Source organism: Bos mutus, chromosome 1 (assembly GCF_027580195.1).
Source record: "Bos mutus isolate GX-2022 chromosome 1, NWIPB_WYAK_1.1, whole genome shotgun sequence".
Taxonomy (NCBI): domain Eukaryota; kingdom Metazoa; phylum Chordata; class Mammalia; order Artiodactyla; family Bovidae; genus Bos; species Bos mutus.
This window is the reverse complement of record NC_091617.1, coordinates 93,705,258-93,721,342: the sequence shown is the minus strand read 5'-3', so window position 1 is coordinate 93,721,342 and position 16,085 is coordinate 93,705,258. Positions and strand designations below refer to the sequence as shown.

The 16,085-nt window shown below is 40.1% G+C and overlaps 1 protein-coding gene across 2 annotated transcripts in view; it reads right to left on the bottom strand.

Moving 5' to 3' along the window:
- The window catches only part of NCEH1 (neutral cholesterol ester hydrolase 1), a 64,014-nt gene extending 49,187 nt beyond the window's left edge, over window positions 1-14,827 (bottom strand). The window contains exon 1 of one of the 2 annotated variants that reach the window (XM_005889918.2): window positions 14,499-14,827. In XM_005889918.2, the coding sequence (XP_005889980.2) occupies window positions 14,499-14,636 (138 nt within the window). In that variant the 5' untranslated portion in view covers window positions 14,637-14,827. The remainder of the gene's footprint in view (window positions 1-14,498) is intronic. The other variant, XM_070373118.1, reaches the window with a different exon arrangement.
- Between the last annotated feature and the right edge of the window lie 1,258 nt (window positions 14,828-16,085).

Here is a 16,085-nt window from a genome sequence, read left to right as displayed (position 1 = left end):
GGTTACAAAAGACCTTACGTAAACCCAGCTCTCCCACATGCACTAAAAACCACAGGAACCAATCTTTAAGGAGACACCTTTAAGGATCACAAGTATATAGAACTTAAAACATGCTACCCAGGATTGTTTCAGGTTCTCCGAAATCTGAAAATGGAAATAAAATAACAAAAACAAAAAATGGGGATGGGGAAGATAATGGCAGAAGACATTTAACCACTAACAACAATCAAATGAAAGTCCAACTTTTTAAGCAAAAATTCTAAGATTTCCCCAAAAACATGCTTTTAGGGAGCCAGGAAATCATCTGGTGTGACCCTCATTGGAAAGCAGACAGGAAAAGCTACTTAGTCTATAAGAGTCCAGATTTTAAAATATGTTTCCACATAGTTGAATCAACCAACACAAATTTAAAGATAGTCATTTGAGGAAGAAGAGTTTCTTGGCTTTTTATTTCCTCTTGTTTCTTAGTTTTATAAATATATTTTTTATTTTCAAATATACATTTACTTCTTTAATGTGCTACTGCTGCTAAGTCACTTCAGTCGGGTCCGAGTCTTCGCGACCCCATGGACTGCAGCCTACCAGGCTCCTCTGTCCATGGGATTTGCCAGGCAAGAGTACTGGAGTGGGGTGCCATCGCCTTCTCCGAATGTACTACTAATAGTTATATATTGATAATTTTTATATATCTATATATAAACCTGTTTAGCACCTCAGTAATATCCATTGGTAAACTCCATGTCAGGTTCTTTTAATTACAAGCTATGAAGGAGTTTTTGGCTGTTTTCCATCATAAGTGATAGCTCAGTAACAACATGGCCAAAGTTAAAACGCTATTTTTGGCAGACATCTTTGAAATCATTCCAACAAAGAGGCTAAAGGTTGAGACGCTGAAATGTAAAAGCCACTGTTGCCTGAAAGTACGCTTTGTGGCTGACCCACTAAAAGGTCCACCAGGATGCCCAATGAAAGGGCTTGACTCCATCCTCAGATTTCTCATTTCTCAGAGAAATCTGACACAGCTGACCACCCCCTCCTGGTGGAGCCTTTGTGGGTTTTGGTTTCTTTGACGCTGTTTCCCCAGTTTTCCTTTGTTCCACGACTGCTCTGTCTCCTTTGTTGGCTCCACCTCTTCTCGCCAATTCTAAAACCACTCTCTTATTCAACCCTGTTTCCTTAGGGGATTTCAGGTCTTTAGGGAATTTCAATTACATTGACCTGCCAATAAGTTTCTCCATATTTCCTGTATTTCCTTTATATTGGTGTTGTTTTAGTTGCTAAGTTATGTTCGACTTTTTTGCAACACAATGGACTGGTTCTTCTGTCCATGAGATTTCCCAGGCAAGTATACTGGAGTGGGTTGCCATTTCCTTCTCCATTCCTTTATATTACTTGCCATATATTTTTGGCTTAGGGTTTTAACTCCAGGAAGGCCAAGTGCTATTTGTTTTGTGAATTGCTATAACCCCAGAGCCTGACATTTACTGATTACTCAATTAAACCAATGATAGAGGCCATGGTGAATTTCTTTTATTATGGTGGTCAAGCTGAAGACATCTGCCTTTAGTAACTTTAAAGGTCAAAGTCATATTTTCCAACTTTATAGGTCAGATCTGAGCAAAAGATGGCAATCATTTGAGCAAATTCAAAGCCCTTTGTTTAGGAAAGTATCAACCCTGCTTGCAAGTGCTTCTTTACTATCTTCACAAGTGTCAAATGGCTCACATCAGGGCAGAATTCAAGTAAAGCACTTTCATTTACGTAAAAAAATGTCATGTCACCAACTGTACCTTAGATTCTTAAAGTCTAAGGAACTCTTTTCAGGGACACATATTATGCTAAAACCAACGGATATCTTGGCAGAGTCTGACAAAGATCTTTGACATAAGACAGTAATGGTCTAAAAGACATGCAATTTCTTCAGTTTTTAGAGTACTAACTTCAAAGCCAGAACGCTTGAATTAGCATTCTGGCTCTAGGAGTGTAATCTGGGAAAGTTACTTAACCTCTCTGTGCCTCAATCTCTACATTTTTAATATAGGAATAATCTCTACATTTTTAATATAGGAATAATAATAATAACACAATAATATAAATGTGTTGACCTTTAATAACAACACAGGGTTGTTATAAAGATTGAGTTAATATGTGAAATGGTTAGATGGCATATGTTACCTCTATGATGATGACTCACATATCCAGGTAGAACATCAGCAAACTAAGCCCATAGACTCCAAAATTTTAACTACAGGAAGAGGTTTTTCCTTCTTACTATATACCAATTGCTATGCTAAGAATGTTACATACACAATCACATTTATCATAGAAAAAGCAGGGGAATTCCAAAAAGCATCTACTTCTGCTTCATTGACTACACTAAAGCCTTTAAGAGTGTGGATCACAACAAAGTGTGGAAAATTCTTAAAGAGATGAGAATACCAGACCACCTTACTTGCCTCCTGAGAAACCTGTATGCAGGTCAAGAAGTGACAGTTAGAACCGGACATGGAACAACGAACTGGTTCAAAATTGGGAAAGAAGTATGTCAAGGCTGTATATTATCACCCTGCTTATTTAACTTATATGCAGAGTACATCATGTGAAATGCTGGGCTGGATAAATCACAAGCTGGAATCAAGACTGCCGGGAGAAATATCAACATCCTTAGATATGCAGCTGATATCACTCTAATGGCAGAAAACAAAGAAGAACTAAAGAGCCTCTTGATGATGGTGAAAGAGAAGAGTCAAAAACCTACCTTAAAACTCAACATTCAAAAAACTAAGATCATGGCGTTCGGTCCCATCACTTCATGACAAATAGATGGGGAAAAAATGAAAACAGGGACAGATTTTATTTTCTTGGGCTCCAAAATCACTGCAGATGGTGACTGCAGCCACAAAATTAAAAGATGGTTGCTCCTTAGAAGAAAAGCTTATGACAAATCTAGACAGCATATTAAGAAGCAGAGACATCACTTTGCTGACAAAGGTCCAGATAGTCAAAGCTATGGTTTTTCCAGTAGTCATGAATGGATGTGAGATTTGGACCATTAAGAAGGCTGAGCACTGAAGAATTGATGCTTTTCAATGGTGTCGAGAAGACTTCTGAGAATCCCTTGGATAGCAAGGAGATCAAACCAGTCAATCCTAAAGGATATCAACCTTGAATATTCATTGGAAGGACTGATGCTGAAGCTGAAGTTCTAATACTTTGGCCACCTGATGCAAAGAGCTGACTCTTTGGAAAAGACCCTGATGCAGGTAAAGACTGAGGGCACAAGGAGAAGAAGAGGATGAAATGGTTGGATGGCATCACCAACTCAATGAACATAGTTGGAGCAAACTCTGGGAGAGCGTGAAGGACCGAGAAGCCTGGCATGCTGCAGTTGATGGGGTTGCAAAGAATTGGACACAACTTAGCAACTGAACAATAAAAACAACAAGCCTCGAGGGAAGCACTGTCATTATTCCACTTTTATAGATAAGGAAACTAAACCTTTTAAGTTTTAAGTTACTTAAGAGTTTAAGGAACTTGCCCAATTAGTCTCATGACGAGTAAATGGTAAAGCTATGATTTAAGCCCTGTAGCAGGAGCCAACATCAGGCTAGGTAAAAATTTTCTACAGTTGTATAGAAATCCATGAATTTGAGAGCATTAGCAGATTGACAAGATTAAAGGTGAAAATTAAAAAATAAAAAACTGCACACTACTATTGGAGTATACTGCAGACGACTGCCAAAAATCAGACTAGGACCAAACATATTAATTTTGTGATGGGTTATTATTCCAAGTGTTTTACATATTAACTACTGTGGGATGATGACAAACAATAAAGCTTTGGATACATTATCATTTGCAACCTTCAAAATAACTTCAGGAGCTAAGTATTATGACCAGTTACTAGATCAGGAAACACTCATAGGTTAAATACAAGGTCATAATCACACAGCTAGTATAGCTCAAGTTGGGATTTGAGCACAAGTCTCCCTGACCCCCAAATCCATGCTCTAGAATACTATGAAAATGGACCCTCGAATTCTGTAAATAAACCGTCAGTACCATGAGGTTTAAATAAAGATTGATAGTCAATTAAATATGGGACTCAACTAAATATTCTTTCTTTAAAATTCAAAATACATGTCAGTATGATAGGGATTCTGAAATGTTTCACCATTAAAAAAGAAACCCTGATTAACTCTGTTTAACTCAGCATTTCCTAGTCTTATTTACCAATGAACACTTTTCAGTGTATAACATATACTAAAACCCTTCTAGGACTAAAATTTGTAAACAGTACATAGCAGGCTCCTTGCCCACGAGATGCTTTTTCAATGCGGATTTACACAAAAGATTTGCGGGTGGAATAAGAAGGGGGAAAAAGGGAGACTGAACAATCTAACAGGAAGCTGTGGAAGATAGCTGAAAGGGCTATGGAATCCAGCAGGCCAGGTTCACAGCCAGCCTCCCAGGCAGTCCCGTCTGTGAACCACTCAACCTCACTGAGTTTCTATGTCCCTTACCTGAGGACATTAACTACTATTTCACAAGGTGACTGTGTTTATTATTCAATAAATGTATCTATTATTATGCAGGCACCTACCAGTAATCTTATTCTATTAAAAGTCAATCATCTTTTAAAAGCAAAATTGATTTGTCTTGTGAAGAAAATCAAGGAAGCAGGGATTACGGCTCCTCTGGACTGGCTTCTCTCCAACAGCCATGAAATGGAAGTGACTGAAACCTTAGGATAGAGTGACTCTATTTTTAGAACTGATGCATAAAGTAGGAACAGTGAAATAAACATCTTGTGTTTTAGGAAAGTAGACTTCAGAATGGTCAAGAAAAAGGTAATTTGTGTCCCAGGGCAGGGACAATATTATAGGACAGGTGGCACAAAAGAGTGTCGGTCAAATTAATTTCTCATGGGGCATTCATCAATTATCCATTCTGGAGGAAAAGAGAAAAAGAGAATGATACCAAATAAATGTGGGAATTTGCCAGTTATCTTTTAAGGAGGTGGCCTGTAATATAACTAACATTTAGCTAGAAACACATGATTCATTACAAATTTAAAAACAACCATAAATCTACAAAAATATTCTGAGGAAATCAGAAACCCAGAAAACAGCAAGGCTTGCAAAAAACAAACCAGAAAAAAGTTTCAAAGGACAACAAAAAGCCATTTTGGGATAAGTTCAGAGTCAGAAGCACAGGAAAGCACCAGTTCTGATGTTTGGGGCAAATGAAGTAACAGGGAGGACTGAAAGAAAGCAGAACTATGAATTCTTACTTCCTCTATCACGCATTATCTTCAAACCCCTCTCCCCACTCAAAAACCCAAAAAACAAAAATACCAAAATAGTAAGAGAAAAATTATGTCTATGATAGGTGAGGAAGCTTATGATTTGGTGGGGAGTTTGTATGTAAAGAAATATCAACATTAGGGAACATACAAGGGCCATAAAAGAAAAACAAAATGCTAGCAGTTTATGAAGGAGAGAGAGATGAAGGTTGACTGGGGAAGAGGGGAAGTTTCCAAAAGAAATGATCTTTGAGTGGGTGTTGAAAGATGTGTGGGGTGTTGGCTAAAGTAAGAGGGTGGGAGGGCATGTGAGGCAGAGGTGACAACAGGCAGAGAGGTGTCAGGCTGGTCATGGGGACACTGTGAGGCTAGATTCAGCAGACCGGTACCAGTTTGGAGCAGGCCCTAAGTGCTAAAGAACTTAGTGCTTTCATTCTGCCACTATCCTAGAGAACAGGAATTCCACCTGGTGTGAGGGGTGGGAGCTGGTTCCCTGGAGGATTAACAGTAAACTCTGAGCAGAGCAGGGAGCACAGCAATCATTCCATAACTTTGAGTTGATTATGCTGATGAATGCATGTCACATAAATGCAGGCTGAGCATATGTCCAAATTCGTCTGGGAATAGTTCTGGTTTAAAATGGTTGTCCTGTCATGATTGTCAATAGCAACCCCTATTACTCTCAGACATGGCATGGTTTGAATAATAAATTTTGAGGCTACACTAGGTACATGCAACTTTGAGGCTACCCTAGGTACATGCCACTTGGGGACAATCTCTCTGTGTTTAGTAGCAATATACATGTATTTAAAGAGTTACAAACTATAGGGCTTCCCCGGTGGTGCAGTGGTAAAGAATCTGCCTGCCAATGCAGGAAACACAAAAGATGCGAGTTCAGTCCCTGGGGTTGGGAAGATCCCCTGGAGGAGAGCATGGCAACCCACTCCAGTATTCTTGCCTGGAAAATTCAATGGACAGAGGAGCCTGGCAGGCTACAGTCCATGTAGTAGCAAAGAGCTGGACGTGACTGAGTGACTGAGAGTACAAACTATAGCAAAGAGAGCTTCCTTACAGTTTGCATGCTGTGCCATTAGCAGCCAACAGGCAGGCTGCTAACGGGTTACAGATGAGCTATAAGACGCTGAAAGTTAGGTGTTTTATAGAGGTAAAAACTTAAAAGCATTTTTTATAACTATTCAAAATCTATCAGAGTTGGCATTCTCTTTGAGAATGCTTTGTATAATTTTCTTTATGAATCCTGTGAATTCTGTCATTCAAGTCCTTACAGATTCCCCTAGTATTTCCTCTATGTTCCCCTGGCGTGTTTTACAAAGGTCATCACATCTCTTACAGGAAAAAAGTCTGGAAAACACCAGCGTAGATTTATTTAATAGCTGGAGATCAAAAAAAAGTCAGGATACAATGTACCCATAATAAAGTTATCATGAGCATACCCACATGCATCCCTGCAGCTATGAGTACCTGTCAGAGAGACAGCACCAGAGACAAAAACGGGCAAATCTATCATGCAGGACTTTGTTTTCAGGTCACTTGGCCCAGCCGTGAAAAAACGAAATTAAGAGTCTAGCAATTTTCATTCCAGTCCTGTTTTGCCACTATTACTCATGTGAACTTGGGAGTGTCATTGACCCTTTCAGAACCTGTTTCCTCACTCGACAAATGGAAATAACTAATGTCAGCCAGTTATTTACTGTAAAAGTAAAATGAGATCATGTAAGTGAAACCCTTTGTAAAACCTGCAGTGCTATAAAAATGTAAGGTATAACCAAAGAATTATGTTCTTCAGGGTCTCATTCTCTTAGGGCTGGCCTTCTCTTCCTCTCACTGGTGAGCTCCTGGGGTTTTCTTGGTAGGATCCCCCCATTCTCCTCTCACTCTAAACACATTCATTCCCACTGCTCGCACCATTACCCATTCACTGACCTCTGCCAAGCCCATATCTTAAGCTCAGCGCTCTCTCTCCCCCCCAAATTCAAACTATTTATGAACAGCTACACTTAAACTGGTCCCATGGACACTTCAAAGCAAGGTACCAAACTCTATGACCTTCACCCTCAGACCTGCTCCTTTTCCTAATCAGGCTTGTTATCAACATTCACCCAGTTACTACAGAGTCTGTCCCAGAAGTCATCTTTGACTCCTTTCTCTCCTTCACTCTTGCAGTCAGCAACTCTGGCCAGCCTCACTCCAAACCCGTCCCATTTTATTAGTTCATGCTCTCCCCTCTCATCTGGATAATTGCTTCTCAAGTGGTCTTTTGCCCTCATTTATTTTCTTAAACTCTAGTCTCTATACTGCCACTGAGAAAACCGTTCTCATATACAGATCTGACCATGTGATTTCCCTGCTAAAATCCTTTCAGTGGCTCTTTCCTGGCCCACAGAACCCTTCATTACCTGGCCTGTGCTTCCTTTCGACCTCTCTGACTTCTGAGCTTTGCACTCCAGAGCCACTAGGAACTACTTTTAGGGCCTTAGGTTGTACCATCCTCTCCCACTGGAACATTCCCTTTGTCTGGGATGCCCTTTCCCCCCTCCTTTCTCTCCTTCTTGTCTTCCTCACCTCTTTCACTCAGCTGGCTCTTATGGAAAGTCAACCTAGCACAACGGTTGAGCTCTTAAACTCACAGTAACACAGGCTCCACCTCTTACAAGTTTTGTTATCAAAAGCAAGTTATTTTTCTTTACAGTTCAGCTTCCTCCTTTGTAAAATAAGGAAAATAAGAACACTTATCTCATAGAATTATAGCACAAACTAAATGAACTGTATGTAAAGCACACAGCACAGTATCTGGCACAGAGTAAATGCTCAGGATATGCTTAATAGACGTTATTTTTACTGTAAATGGGCTTCCCTGGTGGCTCAGATGGTAAAGAGTCTGCCTGCAGTGTGGGACACCCAGGTTTGATCCCTGGGTCAGGAAGATACCCTGGAGAAGGAAATGGCAACCCACTCCAGTATTCTTGCCTGGAAAATTCAATGGACAGAGGAGCCTGCAGGCTAGAGTCCATGAGGCTGCAAAGAGTCGGACATGACCTAGCGACTTTCTTTACTGTAAATGCTCACTCAGCTTTGATAATTCAGAGCTGATATCACTGTGAAAGGGAAACATCTGCTCCTGATGCCAAGGTCAACATTGTTGTTGTTGTTTAGTTGCTCGGTCATGTCTGACTCTTTGGGACCCCATGGACTGTAGCCCGCCAGGCTCCTCTGTCCATGGGATTTCCCAGGCAAGAATATTGGAGTGGGTTGCCATTTCCTTCTCCACAGGTTAACATTAGGTGTCCTTTTTAAGGCAGCAACCCATAAATGCCTCTATCATAATTCTTCTATCATTCAAGTCACATCACATTCTATAACTGTCAGTAGACTTATCTCCCTTCACTGGACTGTAAACTCGTAAAGGTTAGACATGTGTTTTATTATTTCATCAACTCCTAGCATTGCTGTTCATTGAATTAATGATGACTTTGGAATTTTAACTTTATTAAGGATAGGATATTAAGCTAGGATATCGATTTTATTTTGGAAACACTAAAAGACTGTTAAAATTTCATACTATGACACATCTTAGACTAGGTAGGGAAGATAGTTAGGCCTGTCACCATGATATTTAATTACATGTCTTTCTTTATAAACATAAATGAAGGAGAAAATAAATGGTAGACAGTTACCATATAGTTTCATTTGTCAGTAAAAGTAAACATATGCTCACTAATTTAAAAGAACTAATTGTGCATTAATAGGATGGTTAAGAACGATTATTACACTTTCACACCTCAGAAATATTTTCATATCAAGCTCAGGCCACATGTTAGCAATAGGATATCACACTAAAATAAAGTAATAAGGTTGGCATTTCTGTGCTCAGAGCCATATTTGTAGAGTTTTAGGAAAAGTAAAAAGGAAACTGGCTAAACCTCAATACAAAATAAAAAGTTTAAAAAATAAAGAATTAAAAGGAGAACTACAAATTAGGCATTATCTTACACACTTGTAGTTGAATCAACCTGACTTTAATATTTGATTGGATCCACCAGCAGGTTCTGTCTACCAAGACCAACTCATTTTGCTCACCTGTCAGAACTAATACTAATTAAATATTGTACCCTCAAGCTATTCTTAAAGCCATTCTGCTGCCAGGTGTGTTTAAAGAAAATTTCACTAAATCAGCTAAAAATTACTGTGCTTAGTGAGCGAAATCTCTAATTTACATGAAGAAATATGTGTCAAGGCAAGTCTAGAAGGCAATAAGCAAAACTTATTATACACTAATGTTTTAAAGTTAAATTTAGGAGTAAACATTCCAGTTCATGAATGCTCATGAAGAAGGTTACCAAGCTGGAGTTCTGCATGACATCCAGCTGAGCTGTCATTTAAAGCATACCCACACAGTCCAAAGGCACATCATGCACAGAGAATTTAGGTGAGGTCACATTCGATTTCAGCAAGTTTGAGGACATTTTACAGGATGAAATACCTTGTTCAACTAGTCCAAAATCACTGTCATTTATAAGAAACAGGGGAAGCATTCAGCAGAAATATCAGCTTCAATAATCTCTCTTTTATATTATGTCACTGAAAGGATACATAGGGTAAGAACTAGAAAGTTAAGAGGTGATTGAGGTAAGAAGTCACGCTCTGGCCCATTATTACCTTCAGTCAACATCTTTACCACCCCCTCTAAACTGTACAAAACCACTCCCTCCTATAAGCTCCTGTAACTGTACCTCTTCTGTAATACTTGTCAGCGCTTGCCTTTTTAATAGCTATACGTGAGCATAGCTTCTTCATCGTACTAAGCTGCAATTTCTGTGGGTCAGACTCACGCACTAAGCTTTCAATCTGTGTTACATCTAAGTGACCTCACATGAAACCTGCTATCATGATAGTGGTCAAAGGATCCAGGATGCCTTTTTTAAAGAAATCTATTTTAGGGAATTCCCTAGTGGTCCAGTGGTTAGGACTCAAAGCTTTGAGTACCTCAGTGCCATGGCTGGAGTTCCATCTTTGGTCGGATCCCACAAGCCACATGGCACAGCCAAAATAGAAAATAAAATAAAATTATCTTCTTCATAGTACAATTACTGAAATACTAATCACATTGATATGTATGTGCATTTCAATTCCACTTTAGAAGTAGAAAACCTACTACAAAAAAAGCTTTTAATTAATTTCTTATTTCATGATCATTGCAGAAAAACTATACAGATAGGAAACCTGAAGATATAATCTTATGGCCCAGAAAAAAAATCACTATATTTTAAATTACGTCCAGCTTTTTCTATACATCTATATATAGATTTATAAAGCTATCTGTTTTGATGTATAGATATTTCAAATGGTATAATGGCATATATGCTTTTTGTAGCATTTTCTCACTTACAGCTCAGTATAAATCACTTGTACCTCATTAAACTTTACTTTTACAACTTAACTGTTTGACTGCATAGTTTCCAAAATATGGGTTTACCATATTTACATAGTCTTTTATAGTTCTTAAGTTTTTTAAAATAACACTGAAAATAAAAAAAAGAAAAGAAAGGTTGCTGAACGTTCTCTCATATATTTCATATATGGCAGTGCTTTTGGACTAGTTTAAAAAGATTATTGTACCTATGAAATGTTTCTATCTTTATAGCTATAGCTTTGACTATATGCATAATTACGTGAATTCATCCAGAGGGATTTTTGGGTCAAAGAATAAATACTTCCACAGCTTCCCATGGACACTGCCAAACTGCCATCAAAAAAGTTGTTAAAATTTACATTTTTTTCCAGCAGTGTATACTTCTCAGTATCTCTACCTGTATCAGGATTACCATTTTATAAAAATTTTTGCTTGCACAGCACTTTGAAATGTCTTCAGAACGTCCACCAAACTCCTTCCTTTTGTTCCCCTAATCTTCATCTACATCTCTCTCCATTGCCCTTCCCAGACTATTTTTGTCTGTGTTTTTCCACTGTCCAAGTCTTATGATGGCTTTGCTATCACACTGAAAGATGCCTGGCTATTTTATCACCTTAGAGCCAAAGTATCAGCTGACTAATCTGATAAACATGCTAATGTAAAGGGCTCCTTTCCAGTAACATGTATGCAATACAACTTGAACAGTTTAACAAAAATATAATCTACATCAGCAGTGTATTTAACTTACACAGTAGTGGTCCTCAGTTTTTGCTGCGCACTGAAATCACCTTGGGAACTGTTTAAAATACTGCTTCCTGGGACTCCTCTCCCAGAGATTCTGCATAAATTTGGTATACGTTGTGAACTGGGCATTAGGATTTTTGAAGGCTTCCTAGGTGACTCTAATGTAGCATCTGTGTTTGAGATGACTTGAGAAAGATCCTAAGTAACTTCTTCTTAGGTAGTATTGAAGGACCCCAAGGAAGAAAAGCACAATGAACATAATCTCAATACTCTGACTCATCTGCAGAAGATAAAGGAGATGAGAAGGGACAGGGAGTGGTGAAGCATTTGCCAATGACAACAGAATAAAAGTAGCATTCACTTTTTTTTTTTTTTTTTGGCCACACCACATGGCATCTTAGTTCCCCATGCCCCCTTCAGTGAAAGGCACAGAGTCTTACCACTGGACCGCTAGGGAAGTCCCAAGCCTTCACATTTCTTGATATTAGGCAGGTGCCTGCTGTATTAAGTTGACCAAGCCTTACCTCTGAAGTAGCTTTTGTAATGGAGCCAATCAATTCAAAGTAAAATGATGTGGGCAAAAAACTTTATGCCAGGCAATTTAGTGGTAGCATTCCAGGTTTCAATGAGGTAGTCTACTTCCAGTTTACGTTTATTTTATTGTTTCAACAAAGTTGAGCAGTACTATAGATTTTCCCCACAACCCACAGTGGCCCTTTGGGACAATATGTAGAAGAATATTGGAGTGGGTTGCCATTCCCTTCTCCAGGGGATCTTCCCAACCCAGGGATTGAACCCAGGTCTCCCGCATTGTAGGCAGACGCTTTTACCGTCTGAGCCACCAGGGAAGTCCACTTAGAAGAATAACTACAACCAATTCCAGCCATTAAAATACATTACAGCACTCTTACAAAGCATCAAAAGCTATCAGCCCTACTATACAAGGAAAGCTGAGGGTCAGAGAAGGTTAGTTAATGGGCTGGCCTCTCAGCCAGCAAGTGGCCTGGCTGAGGAGGGATTCAGGGAGGCATGACAGTCATGCTCTGTTTACCACCAAGTGTCAAGAACATTGCCTTTTCCCCAGGACAATTTGAAGTGACACTGGTAAATTGCTTTCCAGGGTGGAATATGCTTTCTTGTGGGCTGAATGATCTTTCTGATGTTTTACAGTTCTGAAGACAAATGATAAGAACCACTTGTGTGCTAACTCAACCCCAGCCACAGTGTCCAGTGAGGATACTCTGCTACCTTATCTGTCTCTGTGACCTGGCACTATTACATTATCATTCCCAAACACCAGCTAAGGGCACACGCTGCAGATGACTGTAAGGTCCAAAGGTCTTACTGGACTGGTTGCTTTGTTGGGGAAGAAAGACATTTGTCCAATCATGGCTTTTTTCAAATTACTTATGATAGGGAAGATTTCCTTGGATCAGAAAGGAAAGAATAATCTCTGTGGCCAACACAGTAGTTTGACTTATTTTTTCTTTCTTTCTGTTTTTCTTATCATTAGGCATTATTCTTTTTACTGTAGAAGGCCATTTAAGCCACCCAGGTAAATATCATTGTATCCCAGAATCTTTAAAGGGTGCTACTCCCCAGCTACAAAATTTCTGGAGGAAGAGAGTGATTGCAGAGCATCCTGCACAAGACTGCCTTTCTTGGAGCCAATGCTAGAGAAGGGGATTGTCATTCTTTCGTCTTGTCAACATTGTAGTAAGCAGGAGGGAAGGAAGAGGCTCTATTGCCTCATAGACCCTTCCTAAGAGAAAATGCGAGACTTGAGGGTGGAAATGTGGCTGGATTCAAGAAAAGCAAAATCTTCCTAGAAATGTGCTATAATACCCTAGTTAAGGGATTTGTGATAGGACAACGCCTCAGAGACTAGGTAATCCTACACACAGTTGGAATGCACAGGGAAAAGGAATATCAATCCTCTAGGAAAATCCTGTTTGTTTCTTTTTCTTCCTCTCTCTCTCCCTAGTTGTCATTCTTTAAAGGAATTTACAAAAATAACCTGAGGTTAAAGCCCAAGGTTGGAGGAGGGGAGGAATCTCGGTTTGGGGGGAGGGTCAGGAGTTTAGATAGAGCAGGATGCTCAGAAAACCCTGTTCAGTCATACAGCTCAGACTTGATAGCTGATTGTAGTTTACATTTTAGATTGTCTGGCACTAAAAATAATGCCTCTGACATAGAATAAACCAGAAAGTTACATTTTTCTGTCTACGGGTTTAAAAAAAATATACACTCACGGTACAGGAAAGAACTGTCACCCTGCCAGGCTAAGCCTGGATATCCTGACTCAGGCAAAGGTTAGCTCTTCTACAGTTAAGGACATACATGAAACGCTGCAGGGCAGGCGCAAAACAAGAGCATCATGCAAACACCTGCTGTCACTACCTCCACAGCCTCTCCCGCAGCCAGCCAGGCCTCTCCGCCTCCTTTGTTGGGCTGAGCTGAGGAGTGCCGGCCATGACGTGCAGATCTGTGCCGTCCCCTAAGTACTGTGGGAGCCCAGGCTGCTGCCCGTGGCAATGGAGGGCTCCACTGTCGGACACAGTGCGAGATCACCGTGCCAAGTCTGCTCTTAAGGTGGCTGCATTCCCAGGAACCAGAGCCTTCCTACAACACTTAACTCGCTCTCTGCCGCCCTCTATAAGAGAACAAAATGGGGGAGGGGTGGGTTATAAAACGCTGGAAGCTTGATTTTTGACGTTGCAAACCAAGATAGAAGGTGGCATTTAGGAAAGACGAAGGATTTAAACAGTCGTCAAATTCTGCTCAAGAACTTCCTTCTCCGGAATCAACACAGACGAAGACCTATACACAGACCTAACCCGCTGCTAGACAAGAAGCGAATGCGACATCCTGAAAATGTCAGCCTGAACCACTAAAAAGCAATAGCCTTATTGCGCCACAAAAATATCCATCTCATGGGACAAAGGCCGGAAATTCTCTTTCCCCCTAAAATATTGCTTAAGAGAAGGGACAGAGAATCAGCCCCGGGCTGCGTCTCACCACTTGCTGTGCGCTCCGGAAAGTGGCGTCCAGCAGCATCAGCTTCCAGGGATCGGAGACGGAGCTGGGCAGAGGGATGTAGATGTAATAGGCAGCCAGCGCCACTAGGGCGGTAAGCAGGACACAGGACGACCTCATCCTCCTCCGGCTCGGCGGGCCTGCCGGACGGACGAGGAGGAAAGGGCAATACCACCCAAAGACCTCAAGCAAGTTTCTGCGAGGGCCAGCCGCTCATTCACCCGTTTCTTGTATGCCCAGAGCCAATCAGAGGCGGCGTCAGGAGGAAGTCGGAGGGCTGACTTGCCCCCTCCACTGTGTCCTTGCAAAGTGTTGCAGACACTCCAGGTTTGAGAAAGCTGTGGGGCTGTGCTGGGCGAAGAACAGCGGACTCCGGAGGACACAGGTGTGTATTGCACACCAGTGACCACGGGCTTCCCTTCTGCAGGTTTCCAAACGGAAACAGTCCCGGAATAGTTTAAGTGCATTAAGTTTCTGTCTGTCTAAAGCACATTTGACTCAAAATGGAGTCAGATGTGAGAAAGATAATAAAATGATAACAATAAAAATCCACTGACTTCTACAGCCAGATTTGCAATGGAATGTAAAGCCTATCTGATATGTGGTGAGAGAAGATAAGAAATTCTTATAGCTCAAGCGAATGATAAGCCAGTAGTATAATACATCAAGCACATAAATCTTGGTTTCCAGATCTCATTCTCCAATAAAAAGAACCATGACTCTGCCATGGCTATGTGGTGAGAGAAGATAAGAAATTCTTATAGCTCAAGCGAATGATAAGCCAGTAGTATAATACATCAAGCACATAAATCTTGGTTTCCAGATCTCATTCTCCAATAAAAAGAACCATGACTCTGCCATGGCTCCTTGGAGAAAAGACGGATTGTAGGGCTGAGGCAGGTAAAGAACAGGATGAACCTGATCTAGAAGATGAGGAAGTGCTAAAAAATAATGAGAACTTGGTCAAAAGGACACAGTTGGCAGCTTTAAGGGTCTTCCAATGTCAAAAACTGGGATAATTTTAGCATCAAAATAATACTAATGGATTATAAACCATTAAATAAAATGAATATCTAGGAGTCTATACTAATAGAAATAAATGGGAAACACTATGTGAAAAAAATTCTTTCAGTGGGTCAGTGGTAAAAGAAAAAGTATTTGAATCCAGATTTCCTATTAAAGATAGGGGGAGGGGAGTGGATATAAAATAAGACAGAGACAGAGAGAGAACTTCAGCAGATACAGCCAAAGATCCGGAAGGAAAAATTTGGAAGAACTGTTTTAAGGAGGTGGATAGAGAATAGCTCCAAAGCTATTGATCAAGGCCTTAAAACATCTGGTACATATAATTTTGCAACTTAATATAGTAATTTAAATTTAACCTAACCCAAAGTAATAAAATAATCATAAATTGGGGGCTGAAAACGAGATTATTGGGAGAAAGTTGGCTTCTTATTCAAAGTTTGGAAGAAAATACTTATGCGAAGGGTACACTTCAATGATGTTTCAAGCATTCAAGTTTGAGATCATCATTTTATATCTTTTTGTAGTTACTCATTAAACATATAA